Source organism: Puma concolor, chromosome C1, assembly GCF_028749965.1.
Source record: "Puma concolor isolate L17-30 chromosome C1, mPumCon1.1.hap2, whole genome shotgun sequence".
Lineage (NCBI taxonomy): Eukaryota > Metazoa > Chordata > Mammalia > Carnivora > Felidae > Puma > Puma concolor.
The window spans coordinates 36,038,081-36,057,292 of NC_141674.1; the positions used below are offsets into that span (position 1 = coordinate 36,038,081).

The 19,212-nt window shown below is 43.8% G+C and overlaps 2 protein-coding genes across 2 annotated transcripts; one reads left to right on the top strand and one right to left on the bottom strand.

Annotated features, from left to right (window-relative positions):
* Positions 1-84: 84 nt before the first annotated feature.
* MMACHC (metabolism of cobalamin associated C) lies at positions 85-4,649 on the top strand. Its single transcript, XM_025912397.2, has 4 exons — positions 85-246; positions 2,192-2,386; positions 3,116-3,268; positions 3,755-4,649. The coding sequence occupies exons 1-4, from the start codon at positions 166-168 to the stop codon at positions 4,172-4,174; spliced, it is 849 nt and encodes a 282-aa protein (XP_025768182.1). The 5' UTR covers positions 85-165; the 3' UTR covers positions 4,175-4,649.
* Positions 4,650-5,339: 690 nt separating this feature from the next.
* PRDX1 (peroxiredoxin 1) lies at positions 5,340-18,821 on the bottom strand. The gene is made up of 6 exons (XM_086716814.1): positions 18,669-18,821; positions 16,527-16,643; positions 13,732-13,885; positions 13,227-13,349; positions 12,432-12,562; positions 5,340-5,692 (listed from the first exon to the last, which is right to left on the bottom strand). The coding sequence occupies exons 2-6, from the start codon at positions 16,630-16,632 to the stop codon at positions 5,607-5,609; spliced, it is 600 nt and encodes a 199-aa protein (XP_086572940.1). The 5' UTR covers positions 16,633-16,643; positions 18,669-18,821; the 3' UTR covers positions 5,340-5,606.
* Between the last annotated feature and the right edge of the window lie 391 nt (positions 18,822-19,212).

Here is a 19,212-nt window from a genome sequence, read left to right on the forward strand (position 1 = left end):
ACCAAGTGCACTACATATCCCAAGATGCATTGCATAGAGCCAACGTTACCCCGCTGCTGATCCCAGTGGTTCTTGGGAAATGGAGTCCAAGCTACCTTGAAACTTAACGGCCCAGGTTATCCTTGAGACTCCATTCCCCAGCAAGGTCTGCGCGTTGCGTGCGCTATGGAGCTGCAAGTCGCAGAACTGAAGCAGAAGATCGAAGACACATTGTGCCCTTTTGGCTTCGAGGTTTACCCCTTCCAGGTTGGTTTATCCCTCTGCGGTGCTGGAGCGAGGTGTATGATTGGCCTCGGTGCTATTGGCGTGAAGCTCGAGAGCCTTCTGATCTTTCCCGAGCTCCTCTGGCCCCATGTCCATCTGACGTACTGGAACATGGTGTTAATGGGGACTTTGTTAAAGAGGTAGAGAAACGGCCGCACGTTTGTCCTTGAAATCCCATATAACGCCATATTGATGAATGGGAGACACCACATAACCCAGTAATCTTGTGGCTCTACCACCTCCATAGTTTACAGGAAGAAAGTGACCAGTGGGGTCAGAGTCATTTGAGAGGCATCCTTCAGAAGGGGCGCCTGGGTGACTCCGTCGGTTAAGCGTCGGTTTTAAGTTCGAGCCCCGCCTTGGGCTCTGTGCTGACAGCTCAGAGCCTGGAGCCTGCTTCGGATTCTGTGTCTCCCTCTCTCTCTGACCTTCCCCAGCTCGCTCGCTCTCTTGCTCTGTGTCTCTCTCCCCAAAAAGTAAACATTAAAAAAAAAAAAAAAAAAAGCTTCCTTAAGGAGTTAGGATAGAGCAAGGCCTTGTAGGTTTGTGTAGCTAAGATTTAGGTTATCTGAGGGGGGAAGGGCATTCCTGTTGTTGAACAAGCAAACAATTGGCTGGTTTGTTCCATCTACCAACAGAGGGCTAATTCATGATGTTGCCAATCACCAGCACTGGGCTGGATACAGAAACTGTGCACTCGCCTGTCACAGAAGTCTGGCACCACTACCTACCCTTGTTTACACAGATCCTTCCCCCTTATCCAGTGCCCTTTGTACTGAGCTGTGTGCTTGGACACAAAGCTAAATCAACTCAGGTTGAGCCCTTTGCCTGATGCTTAAGAGACAACTCACTCCCACCCCTTCCACTGAGTGGCACACAGCAGTGCTGGGAAAGAATATAGTGAAAGTATGTTGGGTCTAGCTTGAGAAGGACTTCCCAGAAAAAAATACAGAGTTGAGCTATATATGAAAAGAAGGAAAGGGTATTATGTACATCCCAAATATCAGGAACAGCTTAAGTAAAGGTGTGGAGGTAGTGGTGGATGGCACGTATGGAGAGAGTGAGAATGTTTGGTGGGTCAGGTAGAACTGGGTGAGTAGTAAGAGTTATTGTACTAGACTCCTACTTCTCACCCTTTCCCTCCCCCACATCCAGTCAGACACCAAGACCTTTAGGAATCTGTCACTTGAGTCTCCCAAGTCCATTCCCTTCCATCCAACCCCTCTGTGCTTGGATTACTGCAATAATCTGCTTGCTATCATTTTGCATTCAACCTGTCCTTACACTGCAGCCAGATCTTTCCAAAGCCGATCATGTACATTTCCTCCTTAAATCTTAAATGGCTAACCCCCCCTGCCATTGTCACCAAATTAGACCTATATTCCTTAAATTAGTATCTAGGCCAGTCATAATCTCACGCCTACTGATCTTTCCACCCTTCTCTCCTGCTCCCCTTTACACACCCTTCACTTCTATCAAACTAGACAATTTGCTGTTTTCCAAATATGTCATTTTTGCATGTCTTTTTTAATGCTGTGCCATCTATTTAGAATAAAACACCAGATTTTCTCTCCCTACATCATCTTGTCAGTTTCCTTCCTACCGTTCAAAAACAGCTTTCAAGAAGCCTTTTCTAGTTTCACAGGATCCTCATCAGGCCCTGTCATTGCACTAATCACAGTACAGTTTCTTTTGGTTCTTAGTCATGAATTCTCTGCCTCTTTATCCCAAACTCCCTGTCAGATTCCCCTATGGAGGAGTCCCCCATAAATATACATCATGCAGCATCAGTAGAAATCCATTCACTGAATGAATGAGATGGAGACAGCCCAAGATGTATGAGGCCTTGAATGCTGGGCCAAGGTATGGACCTGACAAAGGCCTAAATTGGCCCTCCTGTGTAGCCTGAATTTTCTCTCTGTTCTAGGTGGCATGGTATAATGCACTCCTGCCTCCAGCCTTCCACCTACCCCTGCCAGGACCTACCCTGGCCTTCCTGGTACTCAGCACACCTGCCATGTTTGACCGGGCCCTCAAACCCTTCCTGCAGAGTTGCCATCTCCGACCACTGCCTGACCCTGTGGACCAGTGTGTAGCCTACCACTTGGGCCGTGTTAGAAAGGTGAGCAAGTTTCATATTCCCCCAGCTATGAAACCCATAGCTGCTTTCAGCTACTCTAAGCTCAGTGCAGGATCTAGACCTACTTACAGCTATGAGCCACTTTCAGATGGGCTATGCTAGAGCATCTTTGACATTGTGAGCTCTCCCCATTCTGCCTTAGCCCAGTTTCAGCCACCTTCTTCTAGCAGCCCCCCAGGTCTATAATCAATCTCACTTACCCTATCTCAGATGGGCAATTACATGAACTTCAAACCAGACTTCCCTTAGCCTCCAAGTGAAATAGGAATAAACCTAGCATCCCCTAAGCATCTTTCACCTGTCCTTGCCCTAGACTTGGACGTTTTATGTGTCTTTGGGGCCTTTTGAGGGTAGAACAATATCCCCACCACCACCAGACACATGCACACATATATATATACACACATACATGGGTCTCCCCAAAGCTGGGCCATGTCTTCCTCCACACTGAGACTTGGGAGGGCAGAGCCAAGTCACCCCTTGTAATAGGCATTTGTGAGCAAGACCTTGTTATTTCCCTTCAAATATGGACCTTCCTGGACAGAGTATCATTTTCTTCACAGTGGAGCTCCCCCCCCGCCCCCCACGTTTAAAGTCATGTTTTCCCTTTAAACAACTTCTGAGGACAGGACCAAGTTAACACAACTCGGGCTCTCTAGGACAAAGTCATGATTCCTCTCATGTTGAAATGAGCTTCCATCTCTATCCCAGAACCTCCCAGAGTTGCAAATGGAAGTCATCGCTGACTACGAGGTACACCCCAATCGGCGCCCCAAGATTCTGGCCCAGACTGCAGCCCATGTGGCAGGGGCTGCTTACTACTACCAACGGAAGGATGTGGAGGCTGACCCCTGGGGGACCCAGGTCAGAGGGCAAGTGTGAATGAGTAGGGACTGGGAGAAAATGGTGAAGACTCCTCAAGATACCAATTCACATTCTTCCACCTACCCTGGGTAAATGATTTGGTAGACACAATCCAAGGGAAAGGTGTGCCCTAGTCAGGAGCCCAACCCCACATGCTTTCTGGAGTCGGCCTGGGAACACATCAGGTCAGAGAACTTAGTCTGTTAAAATCTCGTTACAGGATGGAGGGGGTAGAGCAGTAATCAGGAAACCCAACAGTAAGACTGGGAAGTTGACAGAGACTCAGCTTAATAAACCCTTCCTTCTAGGTTCCTCATGGCCAAAGTGAGCTCATGAAAAGGGTTGTCCATGAGAGGAAATAGGGGAACCCAGCCAAAGGAGAGGTTCAAATGTGGAATCAGTGTTCCTTGAAAATAAATGAACAAGCCTAGCTTGCAGTGATGATAGTTGGACTTACTCCATGACCTTGCTTTACCATCTCCTCAGCACATATCAGGTGTGTGCATACATCCCCGATACGGAGGCTGGTTTGCCATCCGAGGAGTAATGCTGCTGCCAGGAATAGAGGTGCCAGATCTGCCACCCACAAAGCCCCTGGACTGTGTACCTACAAGAGCTGCCCGAATCACCCTGCTTGAAGGCTTTAATTTCCACTGGCGTGACTGGACATACCGGGATGCTGTAACACCACAGGAGCGTTACTCAGAAGAACAGAAGGCTTACTTTTCTACTCCACCTGCCCAACGCTTAGCTTTGTTGGGCTTGGCCCAGCCCTCAGAAGATCCTAGCTGTGCATCACCTGAGCTTCCTTTTACCACACTCCCACCTAAGAAGCCCCAGAATCCCAGCAGAGCCCGAGGCTGGCTCAGCCCCAGTATCTCACCACCTGCATCCCCTGGCCCTTGATATCCTCCCTCCTCTGAGATCCCTATTTATAAGTGGTACTTGGCTCTAGAACTCCTTTGGCTTTGGCAAGGCCAGATATTTTATTTTGGGTACAATATTTTTGTTTAAACAGGCTTCATGCCCAGTGTGGAGCCCAACATTGGGCTAGAACTCACGATCCTGAGATCAAGACATGAGCGGAGATCTAGAGTTGGATGCTTAACCAAAGGAGTCACCCCAGGTGCCTGGGTACAAGATTTTTGATACAAGGATTGTAATAGAGCTCTTCAGTGAAGATAACAAAGCTCAGAAAAATTTAGTCAAAAGAAGTGAAAGACAAGACCGATCCAGAATTCCCACCTTAAAATACAGGATTATTCCTTTCCATTTCTCTCCAGTGCTCCAAGATCCTACTTGTTACAGAGCCTAAAAGGCAATCATCTCCTACCTAACGGCACCTGCCTCACAGGCTTGTTGTGGGGAATAAACACATGCATTTTTGAAACCATGCCTGGTTTGTATTAAGGGTTGTATGAGCTATCATTGAAAGCCCTGGGAATTCTGTACTACTGCTCTTAGGTCTTGCTTGGGAGGAGGAGGATAGACTAGACTAGCTTATGTCTGAAAGGGTACATAATACACCAGACTCAGTTTTGAATCTTTCTTACCCACAAGGGCTCAGGAGAAACCCACCTTCACCTCCCCTATACCCCTCCCACCTCAGAACAAGGAGATGAGTGTAGCCTTCCCCTACAAACAACAGGGCAGTTTGTCTCCCCCTCCCCTTTTTAGTTTCAAAGCCTCTAATTCTGATCTTCTACAGAGCCAGTACTGGACATTTAGAAGAGGCCAAGCTTCAAGTTCTCATGCAGCCCTCCCAATAGCATAAATGTCCAAGTAATCTCATTGGGGCCTCCATCTGCAACCTGCAATTTATGCTTCACCTATAGGACAAATTGCAGTGTTTTGACCAACACTGCAGATCTTGCTCTTCTCCCCCAAATGTAGTGAAAATGTTAACACCTGGGTTCAGTTCCTTTCCTGTGTCTACTTGCATATCCCCCACCCAATGTAACTTTGATTCTGAGGCAGCTATCAACCTTATTTTACCCTAAAAAAGGAAAGCAGAGAGTAAATTACTCTTAAAATCAAAGCTAGTGCCCCCTGAAATGAAGACTCAACAAGGTCTCAGTTCAAGTTTAATAGAAACAAAGATCAAAAGTGATGCCCCACTACTGTACACATCAGTTGACTTGCCCCATAGCACAGCATGGGCCATTCTCTCCAGAGGAAGAAAGGCTGGCCTCCCCAACCCCTGCAGGAAAGGGCTGTCCCATCCCATACCACATCTGCACTGAATCTAAAGTCTTGTGTCTTAAGCATGACAATAGTACAAAAGAGATTTTGTTTTCATGGCCAGCCAATGCAGCCGGGCCCTAAAAAGGCCCAGCGCTCACTTCTGCTTAGAGAAATATTCTTTGCTCTTCTGGACATCAGGCTTGATGGTATCACTACCAGGCTTCCAGCCAGCTGGGCACACTGCAAGAGAAGAGTACTATCAATTAATAACCTGCTCAGTGGTGAGTTCCACCCTCATCCCATGGACAAATGGGTGACAATCAGACAAAAGGCTCAAAACCAAATCTGATACCTTAAGAGGCTGAACACTCAGGAACCAGAATACTTATGCTATAGTGTGAGATAATTCAAGTCTTTTAGTGCAAGGATAACTACAAACATAATTCAATCCCCACCACAGCCCTAATGCTATTATATCTAATTTATTCATGCAGCACCTGAAATTTAAAGAAATTAAGTAACTACCTTACAAGCTTCAATTGTATGCTTTGGTCTACAAATAATCTGCGTAATGCACATACAGCAAAAAAAAAACCACATGTATTAATATTTGTTAACAGTAGACAGTGGATGAATCGGTATTTGTATTTCCTCAATTATTTTATGTATGCTTCATGTAGATCTTTAAAAAAATGTTTTTTATATTTATTTTTTGAGAGACACAGAGAGACAGAGCACAAGTTGGGGAGGGGCAGAGAAAGAAGACAGAATCCAAAGCAGGCTCCAGGCTCTGAACTGTCAGCACATAGCCCAACACGGGGCTCACAAACCGTGAGATCATGACCTGAGCCAAAGTCGGACACTTAACTGACTGAGCCACCCAGGCACCCCTTCATGTGTATCTTTTTAAAAATCTTAAATGCTCTTCAATAAATGGTGCTGGGACCAGCTGGACTTCCACATGAGAAAGAATGAAGGCAGATCCCTATTTTACACCTCATATAAAAAAAAAAAAAAATCAACTCAATAATGGGTCAACCTAAAGATAAGGGCTAAAATCATAAACTCTGGAGAAAACAGAACTTCACAACCTTGGATTTGGAAATGTATTCGTAGATAGGATTATAAAAGCACATGCAACAATAAACAGATAAATTTGACTTTTATCTGATTATAAATTATAAATTATAAACAGATAAATTATAAACTTTTGTACAAAGGCCTTTAAGTTTATTTTCATTTATTCTGAGAGAGAGAGTGAGCAGGGAGGAAGAGAGGGAGACAGAATCCCAAGCAGGCTCCACAATGTCAACACAGAGCCTGATGTTGGGCTGGAACTCCCAGATCATAAGATCATGACCTGAGCCAAAATCAAGAGTTGGATGCTTAACTGACTGAGCCACAAAGGTGCCCCAAAAAGGACATTTTAAGAGTTAACACACAGAATGGGAATATTTACCCATCATGTATCTGATGAAGGATTAATATCCAAAATGTATAAAGAACTCCCACAACTGAAGAGATCCAGTGAACTCGCCTGGGTGACTGTCGGTTAAGCATCTGACTCTTGGTTCTCACAGGGTTCGTGAGTTTGAGCCCCATGTCAAATTCATGCCCCACTTGCAATTCTCTCTTCCTTTCTCTCCCTGTCCCTTCCCCACTTGCTCTTTCTCTCAAACTTAAAAAAGAACTTCTACAAAGAAAAAAACAAAAAACAAAAAAAAACCTCCCACAATTCAACAAAAGACACCCTAGTTCAAAACAGGCAAAGGACTTGAGTAGACATTTCTCTAAAGATATGCAAATGGTCAATAAGCACATGAAAATATGCTCGATATCACTGATCATTAGGGACATGCAAATCAAAAGCACAATGACACCTCTTCACACCCACCAGGCTATATAGCATTTAAAAAAAAAAAAGGAAAAAGACCAAGTGTTGGCAAGGTTGTAGAGAATCCTTGATATTACTGGTGGGAATGTAAAATGGTGCAGCTGCTATAGAAGAGAGTTTGGCAATTCTTGAAAAAGCTAAACAGAAGTACATGACCCAGCAATTACACTTCTAATGTAAATACTCAAAATAAATAGGAAGATTCAGATACCTGTTCACCATTACTCTAGCAGCATTATTCACAACAGCCAAAAGATAAACTCTGTGTCCATCAAGAAATGAAAGAATACATAATAGGACATACATACATAAAATGGAGTATTATTCAGCCTTAAAAAAGAAAGTTTTGATACCCACTGCAACATGAACCTTGAGAATCTCGAATACATTATGCTAAGTGAAAGAAACCAAACATAGATGGACAAATATCGTATGATTTCACTTACATGAAATATCTAGAATAGACAAACTCATAGACACAGAAAGTAGAAGTTACCAAGGGCTGGAAGGAAAGGGGAATGGGGAGTTAATGCTTAATTGTTATAGCTATTTGGGATGATGAAAACATTCAGAAAATACTGGTGATGGATACACAAAATTGTGAATGCAATTAATGCCACTGAATTATACACTTAATGACAGATTAAGCCACTGTATTGCATTAAAAATCTAAAAACTTTAGAGGTGCCTGGGTGGCTTAGTTGGTTCAGTGTCCGACTCTGGATTTTGGCTCAGATCAAGATCCCAGGGTTGTGGGATTGAGCCCTGCATTGGATTCCATGCTGAGGGTGGAGCCTAAGATTCTCTCTCCCTCTGCCCCTCTTCCCCAGTTTACAGGCTCTTAAAAAAAAAAAAAAAAAAAAAAATCACGATTTGTCTACATACCAAGAAATAAGCTAAACAAACAAAGCTAGGACTGTGTAACAACAGTTAACACTAAGCTGCTTCTTCCTTCTGACAGCCCTTGGAGGATCTGAAGATAGCAACCAGTTTGCCTCCTCAGTGTTAACTGCCAAACTGGACAGCCTGAAATACATGGGGACAGGACCCCCATAACAGGCCCTATTTGTCTAAGTAAGTGCCTTCTACCCCATGGTAAACAAAGGTCTGCATTTGAATCTTTCATACATTTATGCAGAAAGCATAGCTTTTAACCTTTTCCTATAATCCTGAGCCAGCAATGCTCCTTGGACTAACCTGAGGAGAGAGAAGCAAGGAAACCAATCTCTGATTTTTCACTTCCATTTGCTATTCCATCTTCTAGGAGACACATAGTCACCAAGTCCAATAATGAAGCAGCAAATCTCTCTTGCTCAAGTGAGAGAAGGGGAGCCCCTTTCAGTCCAAGGATATCATAGCCTTAGATGTCACTCTGCAACCAGCTGTCTGGGAACAAAGTATAGATGGACCCAGCTGCCATCCATTACTTTCCTGGAATCTTCACTTGATTGTTACAATTATTAGCTTTATTAGCACCAAAGGGTTAAAACACAGGTCCCTAAAGCATAAAAAAGCTAGAGAACAAAGAACAGCAAATAAGCAGAGACCAGGTGAGAGCCAGCCAGAAGTTTGATAGTAGATGTGAACAGGAAACCAACAAAGTTGGTCTTAGAAAACATATAACCTTTAAAAGAAAAGCCCAATTATAAATCATGACACAAAGATAGGAATAATGAACCAGAAAAACCTTGCCAACTTATTCTCATGGGCAGTAAAGGTTCATAGCACTTAAGAATATGTTAAAAAAAAAAAAAAAAAAAGAATATAACCAGTTATCAGTGACAAGACAGAAAGAACCACACTTGCATGTTTCACTCATACCCAGCAGTGTTGGTTTTCTCAGAACATGGGGTACAGAAGAACTGGTTAAGCCCCACATAAACCACCTTTCAAAATAGCATGACTCTCCAAGGAGAAAGTGACATAGTCATGGTAACCTCAGTACAAGAAACTTCCAAAACAACCCTCAAGAGGGACTTTTTTAGCATTTTAAAAATTAAAAAAAAAAAACAGCTGTGAATTTGGTTTGATTTCCACATTTACTATGAATAAATACTGTATTTAAAATATTCGTTTGAGTCCTCAAAAATAACAACGTAGTTTCTCAACTACAGAAAACAAACTGAGGGGCACCTGGGTGGCTCAGTAGGTTAAGCATCTGACTTCAGCTCAGGTCATGACCTCATTACTCGAGTTTGAGCCCCGTGTTGGGCTCTGTGCTGGCAGCTCAGGGCCTGGAGCCTGTTTCTGATTCTGTGTCTCCCTCCCTCTCTGCCCCCTCCTCCACTCACATTGTCTCTCTCTCCTTCAAAAATAAACATTAAAAAGTTAAGAAAAAAAAAACCAGGGTTACTGGAGGGAATGGGGGGGCAGGATATGGGTTAAATGGGTGATGGGTATGAAGGAGGGCACTTGTGTAGAGCACTGGTATTGTAAGTGATGAATCGCTAAGTTTTACACCTGAAACTGTTACATTATGTTAACTGGAATTTAAATAAAAACTTGAAAACACAGGAACATAGAATATATAAATACAAATGAAACAATTTCACTGTATACCTAAAACTGACATTATATGTCAATTACATCAAAAAATAGAAATGTAGAGTTATCTGTCAAATAACACACGCAAAGTGCCTCACATACCATGTTTGGTATTCATACGCTCTCAAATGGCAATTATCATATAAATCATAAAGGCTACACACAACAAGCTATGCCTGTTCTAGTGAGATGGAAAGAAGAGACCAAGACTCTGAAGAAGCAATCTTCAGTTATGAAAGCTTGGGTTCAAGTCTCGCCTATATGCGAGGTGCTAGGAAGTTCAATAAAGGGCTTTAACAACACTCCTCAGCAACTTCTTTGTGCTGAATCTCATCCCCCACCAGGAGGCAGTCTCAGCAGTGGTCAGCTCCTTCAATCCACACAAGCTTCCGCAAATGGTGCCTTTGGGTATCAGCGCTCATGGATTCATACTAGCGTTCCCCTTTAGCCAAACTATCACTTTTCGGTTCCCCTAAGAGACATCATCAATTCCAACTCTTATCAACTTCCATGTTCTTTACCACAAAATCAGAGGTGAAATGGGCCTTAGAAAACTAGTCTGAACTATTATCTAGAGAAAGAAAATGGAACGTTAAGACAAATTTATTGAAGTACACTTGTGCAGCTGATTTGACATCAGTAGCACTTGATCACAACTATTCTGTCCTTAGGGCACCGGGGTGCCTCACTTGCTTAAGTAGTCTACTTGGGCCCAGGTCATGATCTCATGGTTCGTGGGTTCAAGCCCCATGTCTGGCTCTGTGCTGACAGCTGAGTCTGGAGCCTGCTTTGGATTCTCTGTCTCCCTCTCTGTCCCTCCCCTGCTCGTGCTCGGTCTCCCTCAAAAATAAACATTAAAAAAAATTAAAAACAAAATAACTATCTTGTCCTTCTCATCCTCAATTATGTTAAGCTTGGAAAGGTGTAGGCTTCAAGATCTCCATTCCCCACATACCCAGCACCTGTAGCCTCAGGAGCTAAGTCTTAAAAAACTAAACTAACTCTTAAGATAAGGTTGTCTCGTTCCAGCAACAACTATACTCCAGTGAGGGGGGAAAAAGTAAAAAAAGCTACAGCCTTGGGGCACCTGGGTGGCTCAGTTGGTTAAGTTTCCCACTCTTGATTTCGACTGAGGTCATGATCTCAAGGTCTGTGAGATCAAACCCCACTTCAGGCTTTGTGCTGACTGCGTGGAGCCTCCTTGGGATTCTCTCTCCCTCTGCCCCTTCCCTGCTTGTGCACATGCTCTGGCACAGTCTCAAAAACTTAAAAAACATCTAGGGGCACCTGGGTGGTTCAGTCGGTTAAGCATCTAACTTTGGCTCAGGTCATCTCAGTTTGTGGTTTTGAGCCCTGCATCAGGCTCTGCACGGACAGTACGGAGCCTCCTTGGGATCTCTCGCTCTCCCTCCCTCAAAATTAAACTTTAAAAAAAAAAAAAAAAAAAAAAAGCTACACCCTTACAAACTCAAAGCTGGGATCAAGTAGTTCAGTACTTTATCATACTGCAATAATATTAGAAGGAAAGTACTAATGCTGGATAAATAGGAAAAGAAAGGTCTACACTCTCTAAAATGCTAGGTAAAAAACCCTAAATTGAATCTCTTTAGTGATGTGTAGATTCTCTAAGGGCAACCTTGTAAAACATTATCTTTGGGGTACCTGGGTAGCTCAGCCAGTTGAGTGCCCAACTCTTTGATTTTGGTTCAGATCATGATCCAAGGGTCATGGGAATGAGCCCTGCGTCAGACTCCATGTTAAGCATGGAGTCTGCTTCACATTCTCTCTCTCCCCCTGCCCCCTCCCCCACTCACAGGCATTCTAAACAAAAAAATTAAAAATAAAAAATTTAACAAAGTCTTTGATCCTCAAATGTCTAATGAAGAACCTTGATATTTCATTTGAAACCCTCTATCCCTAACCCTCTTCCTTCAAAAAAGTTTTAAACATTTACATAATTTGGTTATTTGCAGAGTGTAATTCTTACAAATACAACAACGCTGTACAATAAAACGTTTCATTATTTTTTAGAATGTATTTAAGATAAAAAAAAGTATTAGCTGTATCTGTCCATTGTCCTTGGGCAAGTTATCTTAGCCCTATTTATATTTTCCAAAATTCAAAACTGGTCTTAGATTTGTGTTTTAAAAAGATCATAAAACAAATACGGACCACAGGGATTAAGCTCCTCTCCCAATAAACACTTGTCAAGAATGGCATGCTTTATCTCTAGATATAATTCTCAAGCCTTTTGTTTTGTCCTTATACACCTATGAAATCCTCCTACACTCCTTTAATAACTTAAAGGCTTCAGCAGTGATTCTAAATGAGCAGGGCAGAAGCTGGGAATGTGGAGCTGGAACAAAAAACCTTTATATTCTCTTCCCCAAGCTTTTCCATTATCTCATCCCCACAACCCAGTATAATGCAGAGACTTTAATTTCTTGGAGAAACAGATTTTTCTCATTTGATAGACCATGTTCCTGCCATCTTTCGTATCATACCACCATTCTATTGTCAAGTCACTAGGTGTTGGCTTACCTTCCCCATGCTTGTCAGTAAACTGGAAGGCCTGAACTAGTCTCAGAGTCTCATCCACAGAACGGCCGACAGGAAGGTCATTTACTGTGATCTGTCGAAGGATACCTTTCTCATCAATGATAAAGAGGCCCCTGGGAAGAAGAGATTGAAGGCTTGAAAGAGATGCAATATCAGTTTGGAAACTGCTTGCAATGGAAATGAAAATGTGCTGGCCTCCCAGACTTGCACTGGCTTTACCTCTAGTGAAGAAGCATCCCCCCCCAACCCCTGCTCAGTTGGAAAATCGTACTACTCTCGAGCTTCAGGTCTTAGGCATACAGATAAGGAAGGAGAGAAAGAGAGAGGGAGAGAGAAAGGAAAGGCAAGAAGGAAGATTAGACCACCATGCTGTACACTGTAAACACATATAGTGATGGGGGAGCCTGGCTGGCTTAATTGGTAAAGCATATGACTCTTGATCTCAGGGTTGTGAGTTCGAGCCCCACGTTGGAAGTAAAGATTACTTAAAAAATAAAATCTAAATTTGGGCTCAGGTCATGATGTCATGGTTTGGGAGACTGAGCCCTTACATCAGGTTCTACACGCTGAGCACGCTTGGGATCCTCTCTCCCCTTCTCTGCATCCCCCTTACTCATGTGCTCTCTTCTCTCTCAAAATAAATTTAAAAAATAAAATAAAATTTAAATAAGTAAAATTCAAAAGAGTCTACAGATCAGAGTCCTATCTTTCTCCAAATAAAAAAGGCCCTCAAGTCAATCAGATAATTTTGATGACAGCCCACTGGTAGGTATATACCTGAATGAGATGCCTTCATCAGCCTTTAAGACTCCATAGTCCTGAGCAATGGTACGCTTGGGGTCTGATACCAAGGGAATGTTCATGGGTCCCAGTCCTCCTTGTTTCTTGGGTGTGTTGATCCTACAGCAAAAGGCACACATACAATCACATTCATTTAAACTCTTGTGTAGCAAAAGCATTAACTGTTTCTATTCCTTCCCTTTTTCAACATTCCTAATGTAATGTGAAGTAACTGTAATCTAATCTAATCCCCAAAAGACTTCAAACTTTTTCCAGCAGTAAAGTGAGTGCCTGAAGACAGTTAAGGTCACCAGGATACTCAGCTGCAACCCAGGCTGCTGCTTCTTTGCTGCCAGATGAGAGCAACAAGAAGTCACAGCCGTTGCACACTCCTTCCATCAGAAGCCAGAAGGCAATACTTGAGCAAGTCTATTATCAAAGCCTCCAGTCCCAGTTGCGGTTAGTTCAAAGTTCATATGCAAAAGTTGACCAAGAGATTTACCATGCCAGGTGACAGAAATGAGAATCCACAGAAGCACCAATCACTTGGCAGTTGAGTTTCTTAAATTCTTCCGCTCTGTCACTGAAAGCAATGATCTCCGTGGGGCACACAAAGGTGAAATCAAGAGGGTAAAAGAAGAACACAACGTATTTTCCTGGGGAGGGAGGGGGAGGAAAAGCCACAAGTTTGCCTTTGAAACATACTTCCTTGCTTTACAAGCTGCACCTGGCTGGCTCAGTGGGTGGTGTCTGTGACTCTTGATCTCCCAGCTTGGAGTTTCAGCCCCCCTGTTGGGTGCTGATATTTAAGATAAAACCTTGGGCCACCTGGGTGACTCAGTCGTTAAGGATCTGACTTAGGCCCAGGTTCAAGCTCTACTTCTTTCTCTCTCTGCCCCTCCTGGGATTCTCTCTCCCTCTCTCTGCCCCTCACTCGTGCCCTCTCTTTCAAAATAAAGAAAATATATTTTTTTTTTAAATAAAAACCTTAAGGCATTTTTCTCTGAGAAAAAAAGCCTTTTTATAAACAATTGCTAAACACCAACACTCAACACAGATGTCTCATAGCAGCTACTTTTAGAACATCTTGTGGCAGGAAAGCCTGTATTAAAAAAAGTTCCTTTCAGTTCTGTGCTTTATTTTCCTGCCTCCTCACTAGCTGCCAATTATAAGATAAACACTGTTCAGTTTGATCTTTATCTCTAGGTAGTTAAAATTAGCACAGGAGGGGGGCACTTGGGTGGCTCAGTCCATCGAGCTTCCGACTTTGGCTCAGGTCATGATCTCACAGTCTGTGAGTTTGAGCCCCGCGTCGTGCTCTGTGCTGACAACTCAGAGCCTGGAGCCTGCTTCAGATTCTGTGTCTCCCTCTCTCTCCGACCCTCCCCCTTCATGCTCTGTCTCAAAAATAAACATTAAAAAAATTTTTTTTTTTTTTTAAATTAGCACCGGAGGGGGCCTGAATGGCTCCTTGGGTGAAGTCGGATTAAGCCTCCGATTTCAGCTCAGGTCATGATCTCCCCGTTCCCAAGTTTGAGCCCCACGTCCGACTCTGTGCTCGGAGCCTGGAGCCTATTTCAGATTTGGTGTCTCCCTCTCTCTCTACCCCTCCCCTGCTCACACACGGTCTCTCTCAAAAATAAACATTAAAAAAAAAGTTAGCATAAACACCAAGTTCTCCAATGAAGAAAAGCAAAACCAAGGATGCAAATACCTACTAGATAGCCTAATGCCAATGATTACAATTAACCCACAGGAGAAGCTCAATTACTGGATTCTATGCTACAAAGCAATAAAGAAAAACAAAACAAAATGCCTTTTGTGCTTCTTCCACAATGAACCATATCAACGGGACAAGTAAGGTTTAAGTGATCACCTGAATCAGCACAAATCCAACAAGCCTAATAGGACAAGAAAAATTTCTTGAGGCAAAAGTTTCAAAAGTCCTGAAAGGTAACAGGAAAGGTAGAGATCCTGAAAGGATCTCTAGTGTAAATTTTACTGAGGTCACTCAGATTACCAACAGAAGTAGATCTTCAACTGGCCAAGCAGCCTTTCACCACACCTAATGGGCTGAATTATTAAAACAGTTCCAAATATTCACTCATTTCCAGGTAGCAGCACTGTCTGAAAACCAAAGGTGCTCCTTTTGACATTTACTCTGAAAACCAAAATCAGTAGAAACTCACTCATCTAAACAACCTCTCCAGGGCTTTGCCTAACAAGCACTTTGAAACCTCAGGTCAAGCCCTGGAGGACAGAGAGCAGCTCTTTCTAAACCCTTGGGCCAGGGTCACCTCCCTATGGTGCTACTTATCCTGTTTGCCAGAGGAGCTTCCCTCCATAGGGCCCCTCTTACTTGCTTCTCATTCCAAACAAGGGTGCTGCATTAGGAAACCTTAGTCACATGTTCATGCAAAAGTCTAGGAACTAATTACCACACCACTAAGAAAGGTACACTTAAAACCGGAGTTTCAGGTTCGCATTTCAAGGAATTTGTATCAATTATCCCAGAAATCGAAGCTGTTCTAGGACTGTTAAGGTTTAACAAGAAAGAAAAAAAAAAAAGGAAGAGCCTCATTAGAATTTGCCAAGTGTTTGCATGAAACTGTAACAGGAAGAGTTGTTCCAACTGTACCATCAACTCTTCTCTTGGGGCAAAACAGTCAAGGGAATGTACCTAAGCCTTCTGCCTAATAATTATAGCAGCTGTGCCATACATTATTTCAAAAACTTAATAAGCAGCTTAAGCCCCAAAAACTTGAGCTTTCAATGAAATACTGAGAAGAAGATCTCCAAAACAATACAACTGAGTACTGAGAAGATAACTGAACTAATATATCCAGACATAATGAAGCATGGGCTTTTTCCATAGCAGTCTGAACCTAAAGTCTACCCCCATGACCCTGGTTGCTAATCACTACTTCAACATGTAGGTAAACGGCCTCCTACCCTAAAGATGGTGACCTACAATATATAAATTCATTTTACAATCAAACATGACAGATACAGAAACCTAATGAGCCACCTTAAATTGTAAAATAGTTAAATCTTAATTTTTTTTTTTTTTTTTTGAGAAAAAGAGAGCATGAGCAGGGGAGGGTCGGAGAGAGAGAGAGACACAGAATTTGAAGCAGGCTCCAGGCTCTGAGTTGTCAACACAGAGCCCGACATAGGGCTCGAACTCACGAACCAGGAGATCATGACCTGAGCTGAAATCAGATGCTCAACCAACTGAGCCACCCAGGTGCCCCTAAAGTAATTCAATTTTAATGAATCTAAAGTAATTACTCTCACCTTTGTAGTCAGATAGGCTGATGTCTTTGAACTGGCCATCTGGCATAACAGCCGTGGCTTTGAAGTTGGGGGCAGGATGCCCAATTTTGGCATTTCCTGAAGACATCTTACTATCAGCTGAAAAAGATAAAAGAGGAAATGAATTAGAAACAAGCCTTACTTTTTTTTTTTTTAGATAACCAGCACATTTCATCTACTTAGAAACTTAGCTGTAGAATGATAAAAGAATTAATTGTCCAGTGGCCCTGAACATATACATTAATTTTTACATTAGTAAGAAGCATAAACTGAGCTTTCCATCTTTTGAAACAAAACCAGATACTCCATGTCTGAGTATCATTTTCACTTAAATACTGCAATTTCTTTATAAACTAAAGCAACCTCTATTACTTTTTCTAAAATAGGATTTGTGCAAAGGCATTTTCCTTCTGTATTTTCATTATAAAGAAACAAAGAAAGGTTCAGCCCCAAACCTGAGCCCAAATGAACAATGCCAGTGTCTGATTCCTAGATGTGGTCATGTTGCCCCCCCTTTCCCTGGACTGCACCTTCATCTGCCTTCATAATTCAGGAAGCACACTTGAGGTTTCTCCAGGTACATTTGCCCACAAGAGCACACACCCTAAAGCAATCCAATTTTTTAAGAGGCAAGACCACTATTCTGGCATCTACTAAATTCCAAAACTTCAGGGGTTGTGTTTTAAGCACTTGAAGTGCTTACAAAAATGGGTTTCTGACCTGGGGCCAGGACAACGAGAGTCTATTGCTAAAAAGCAATGCTGCACTGGATTCACCCAGGTGGAAACAAAGATAAGGAGTTAAGAGCTAACCCAGTACGCCATCAGTTTGAAAGCAGCAAGCTAATTTTCCAAGTCCCAAAGTTTTTTGGTGCATAGCACCACAACCAAAAACGTTGTGAGCATCGATCACTGAAAACTTTTTTTTAATACTTATTTTTGAGAGAGAGCACCAGCGAGAGAAGGGCAGAGAGCCTGATGCGGGGCTCTAACCCACTAAAGGGGAGATTATAACCTGAGCTGAAGTTGGACGCTCAACCGACCAAGCCACCCAGGTGCCCCAATCACTGCAAACTTTACTGCTTAACACACACTTTTAACAACAAAAAAGCAGCGCCTGGGTGGCTCAGTCGATTAAGCTTCCGACCTGCTTTGGATCAGGTCATAATCTCGGCGATCCGGAGTTCGGGCCTCGCTTTACGCACCGTACGGACAGACAGCTCAGAGCCTGGAGACTGTTTCAAATTCTGCGTCTCCCTCTCCGCCTTTCCCCTTCTCTCGCTCTCTCAAAAATAAACATTAAAAAAAAAATTTTTTTTAACTAGTAAGGCACGCTCCAACTTGGCGACCAAATATATAGGGTGTGACCAACATAAAGGCCCTTCTCGTCCAAACCTGCTTTTCCAGACGGCCCCCACGTCCGCTAAAGTCCAACTTAGCGAGGGGAAGGCTGTTGGACCTTAAGCCCTTTGTGGGCACCCTCCGAGGATCCGCCCCCAAACTCCACAGGCGAAAGCCACACCCCCAAACTCTACTTCTGGTACCCTCCTGCCACTCCTTATCATCAGCCCCAACACTTCGGAAAGCACCAGAAAAAAAAAAAATGCGCAGTCTTCACAAAGGCATTTGGGACCACCACAAACCCTATTCCGTAAATGAAAAAAATAGATACAGGGAAGGGAATCTTCATATCCGAAACTCCTCATCTAGTCACAGCTGAAGACCGGAAAAAGCCTTTGCCTCTACCACAAGTCGGGCTAGTAGCCTCTGGTCAGTTTCCAGGTCCATTCTAGAAGCTTCCCGAACCCGCCGCGCCCAGAAGGCTAGTCGAGGAGAGCCCACTACTACCACGAGTCCGCCCTGGCGCCATACCAAGCCAATGAGCGCCCTCTGCTCGGGTTACCGGGGGAAGAGGAAACTCGAGCCGACATTAACTTCGGGGTTTAAACAAGTCACCGCATCTCTACGGAGGGCCCACTGGAGGGTGTACGTACCACCTAACCACTCTCGAGCGCGCCACACCTCGCCGAACCGCCTCCCCCGTCACAACAACCCGAACCTAGTAGGGCAGGTCCCCGGATGGACGAGGAAAAGGCGACAATAGGGGTATAGGGGCGCCTCTTACCAGGTCCAAAGCACAACACACCAAAAGCCAGCCAGGAAGAAACCGCGTGAAGCACGCGGGAGGCACTGCCTTTATAGCCTGTAGGGCTCTCGCGAGAGTCAGAGCGGGCCGGGGGTGTAAGAGGTGGAGAGAGGAGGGGGATCTGGTCCGAGCCCCGCCCCGATCGAAAGCGCCCCGCCAGAATGAGTCAGCACTTTCCTTGTTGTGGGCAGGCTAGGACGCTGAAGGTACGAATACCCCTCCTTGCCCCCGACCTTTGGGGTCGGAGAGCTGAGAGCTACAGTTTCCAAATCCATACTGCCTCGGTTAATCTGGGTCTCTGTGAGGGAGGGGGGGGGCCCTGCGTGTCTTGCGCTCAAGGCCGAGACCAGGGTCCTGTTGCCGTCCACGGAGGATCACGTCTGATCCATACGAAGCACTGAAAAGTATCCAAATGTTTCTCAAATATTCCACCCCGATCCCCCCAGCCTCTGCCCTATTGCTGATCCTCGGTAGACAACTTCCTTAATTGTTCTGATCACAGGATTGCTGCTTTACTTCTCCC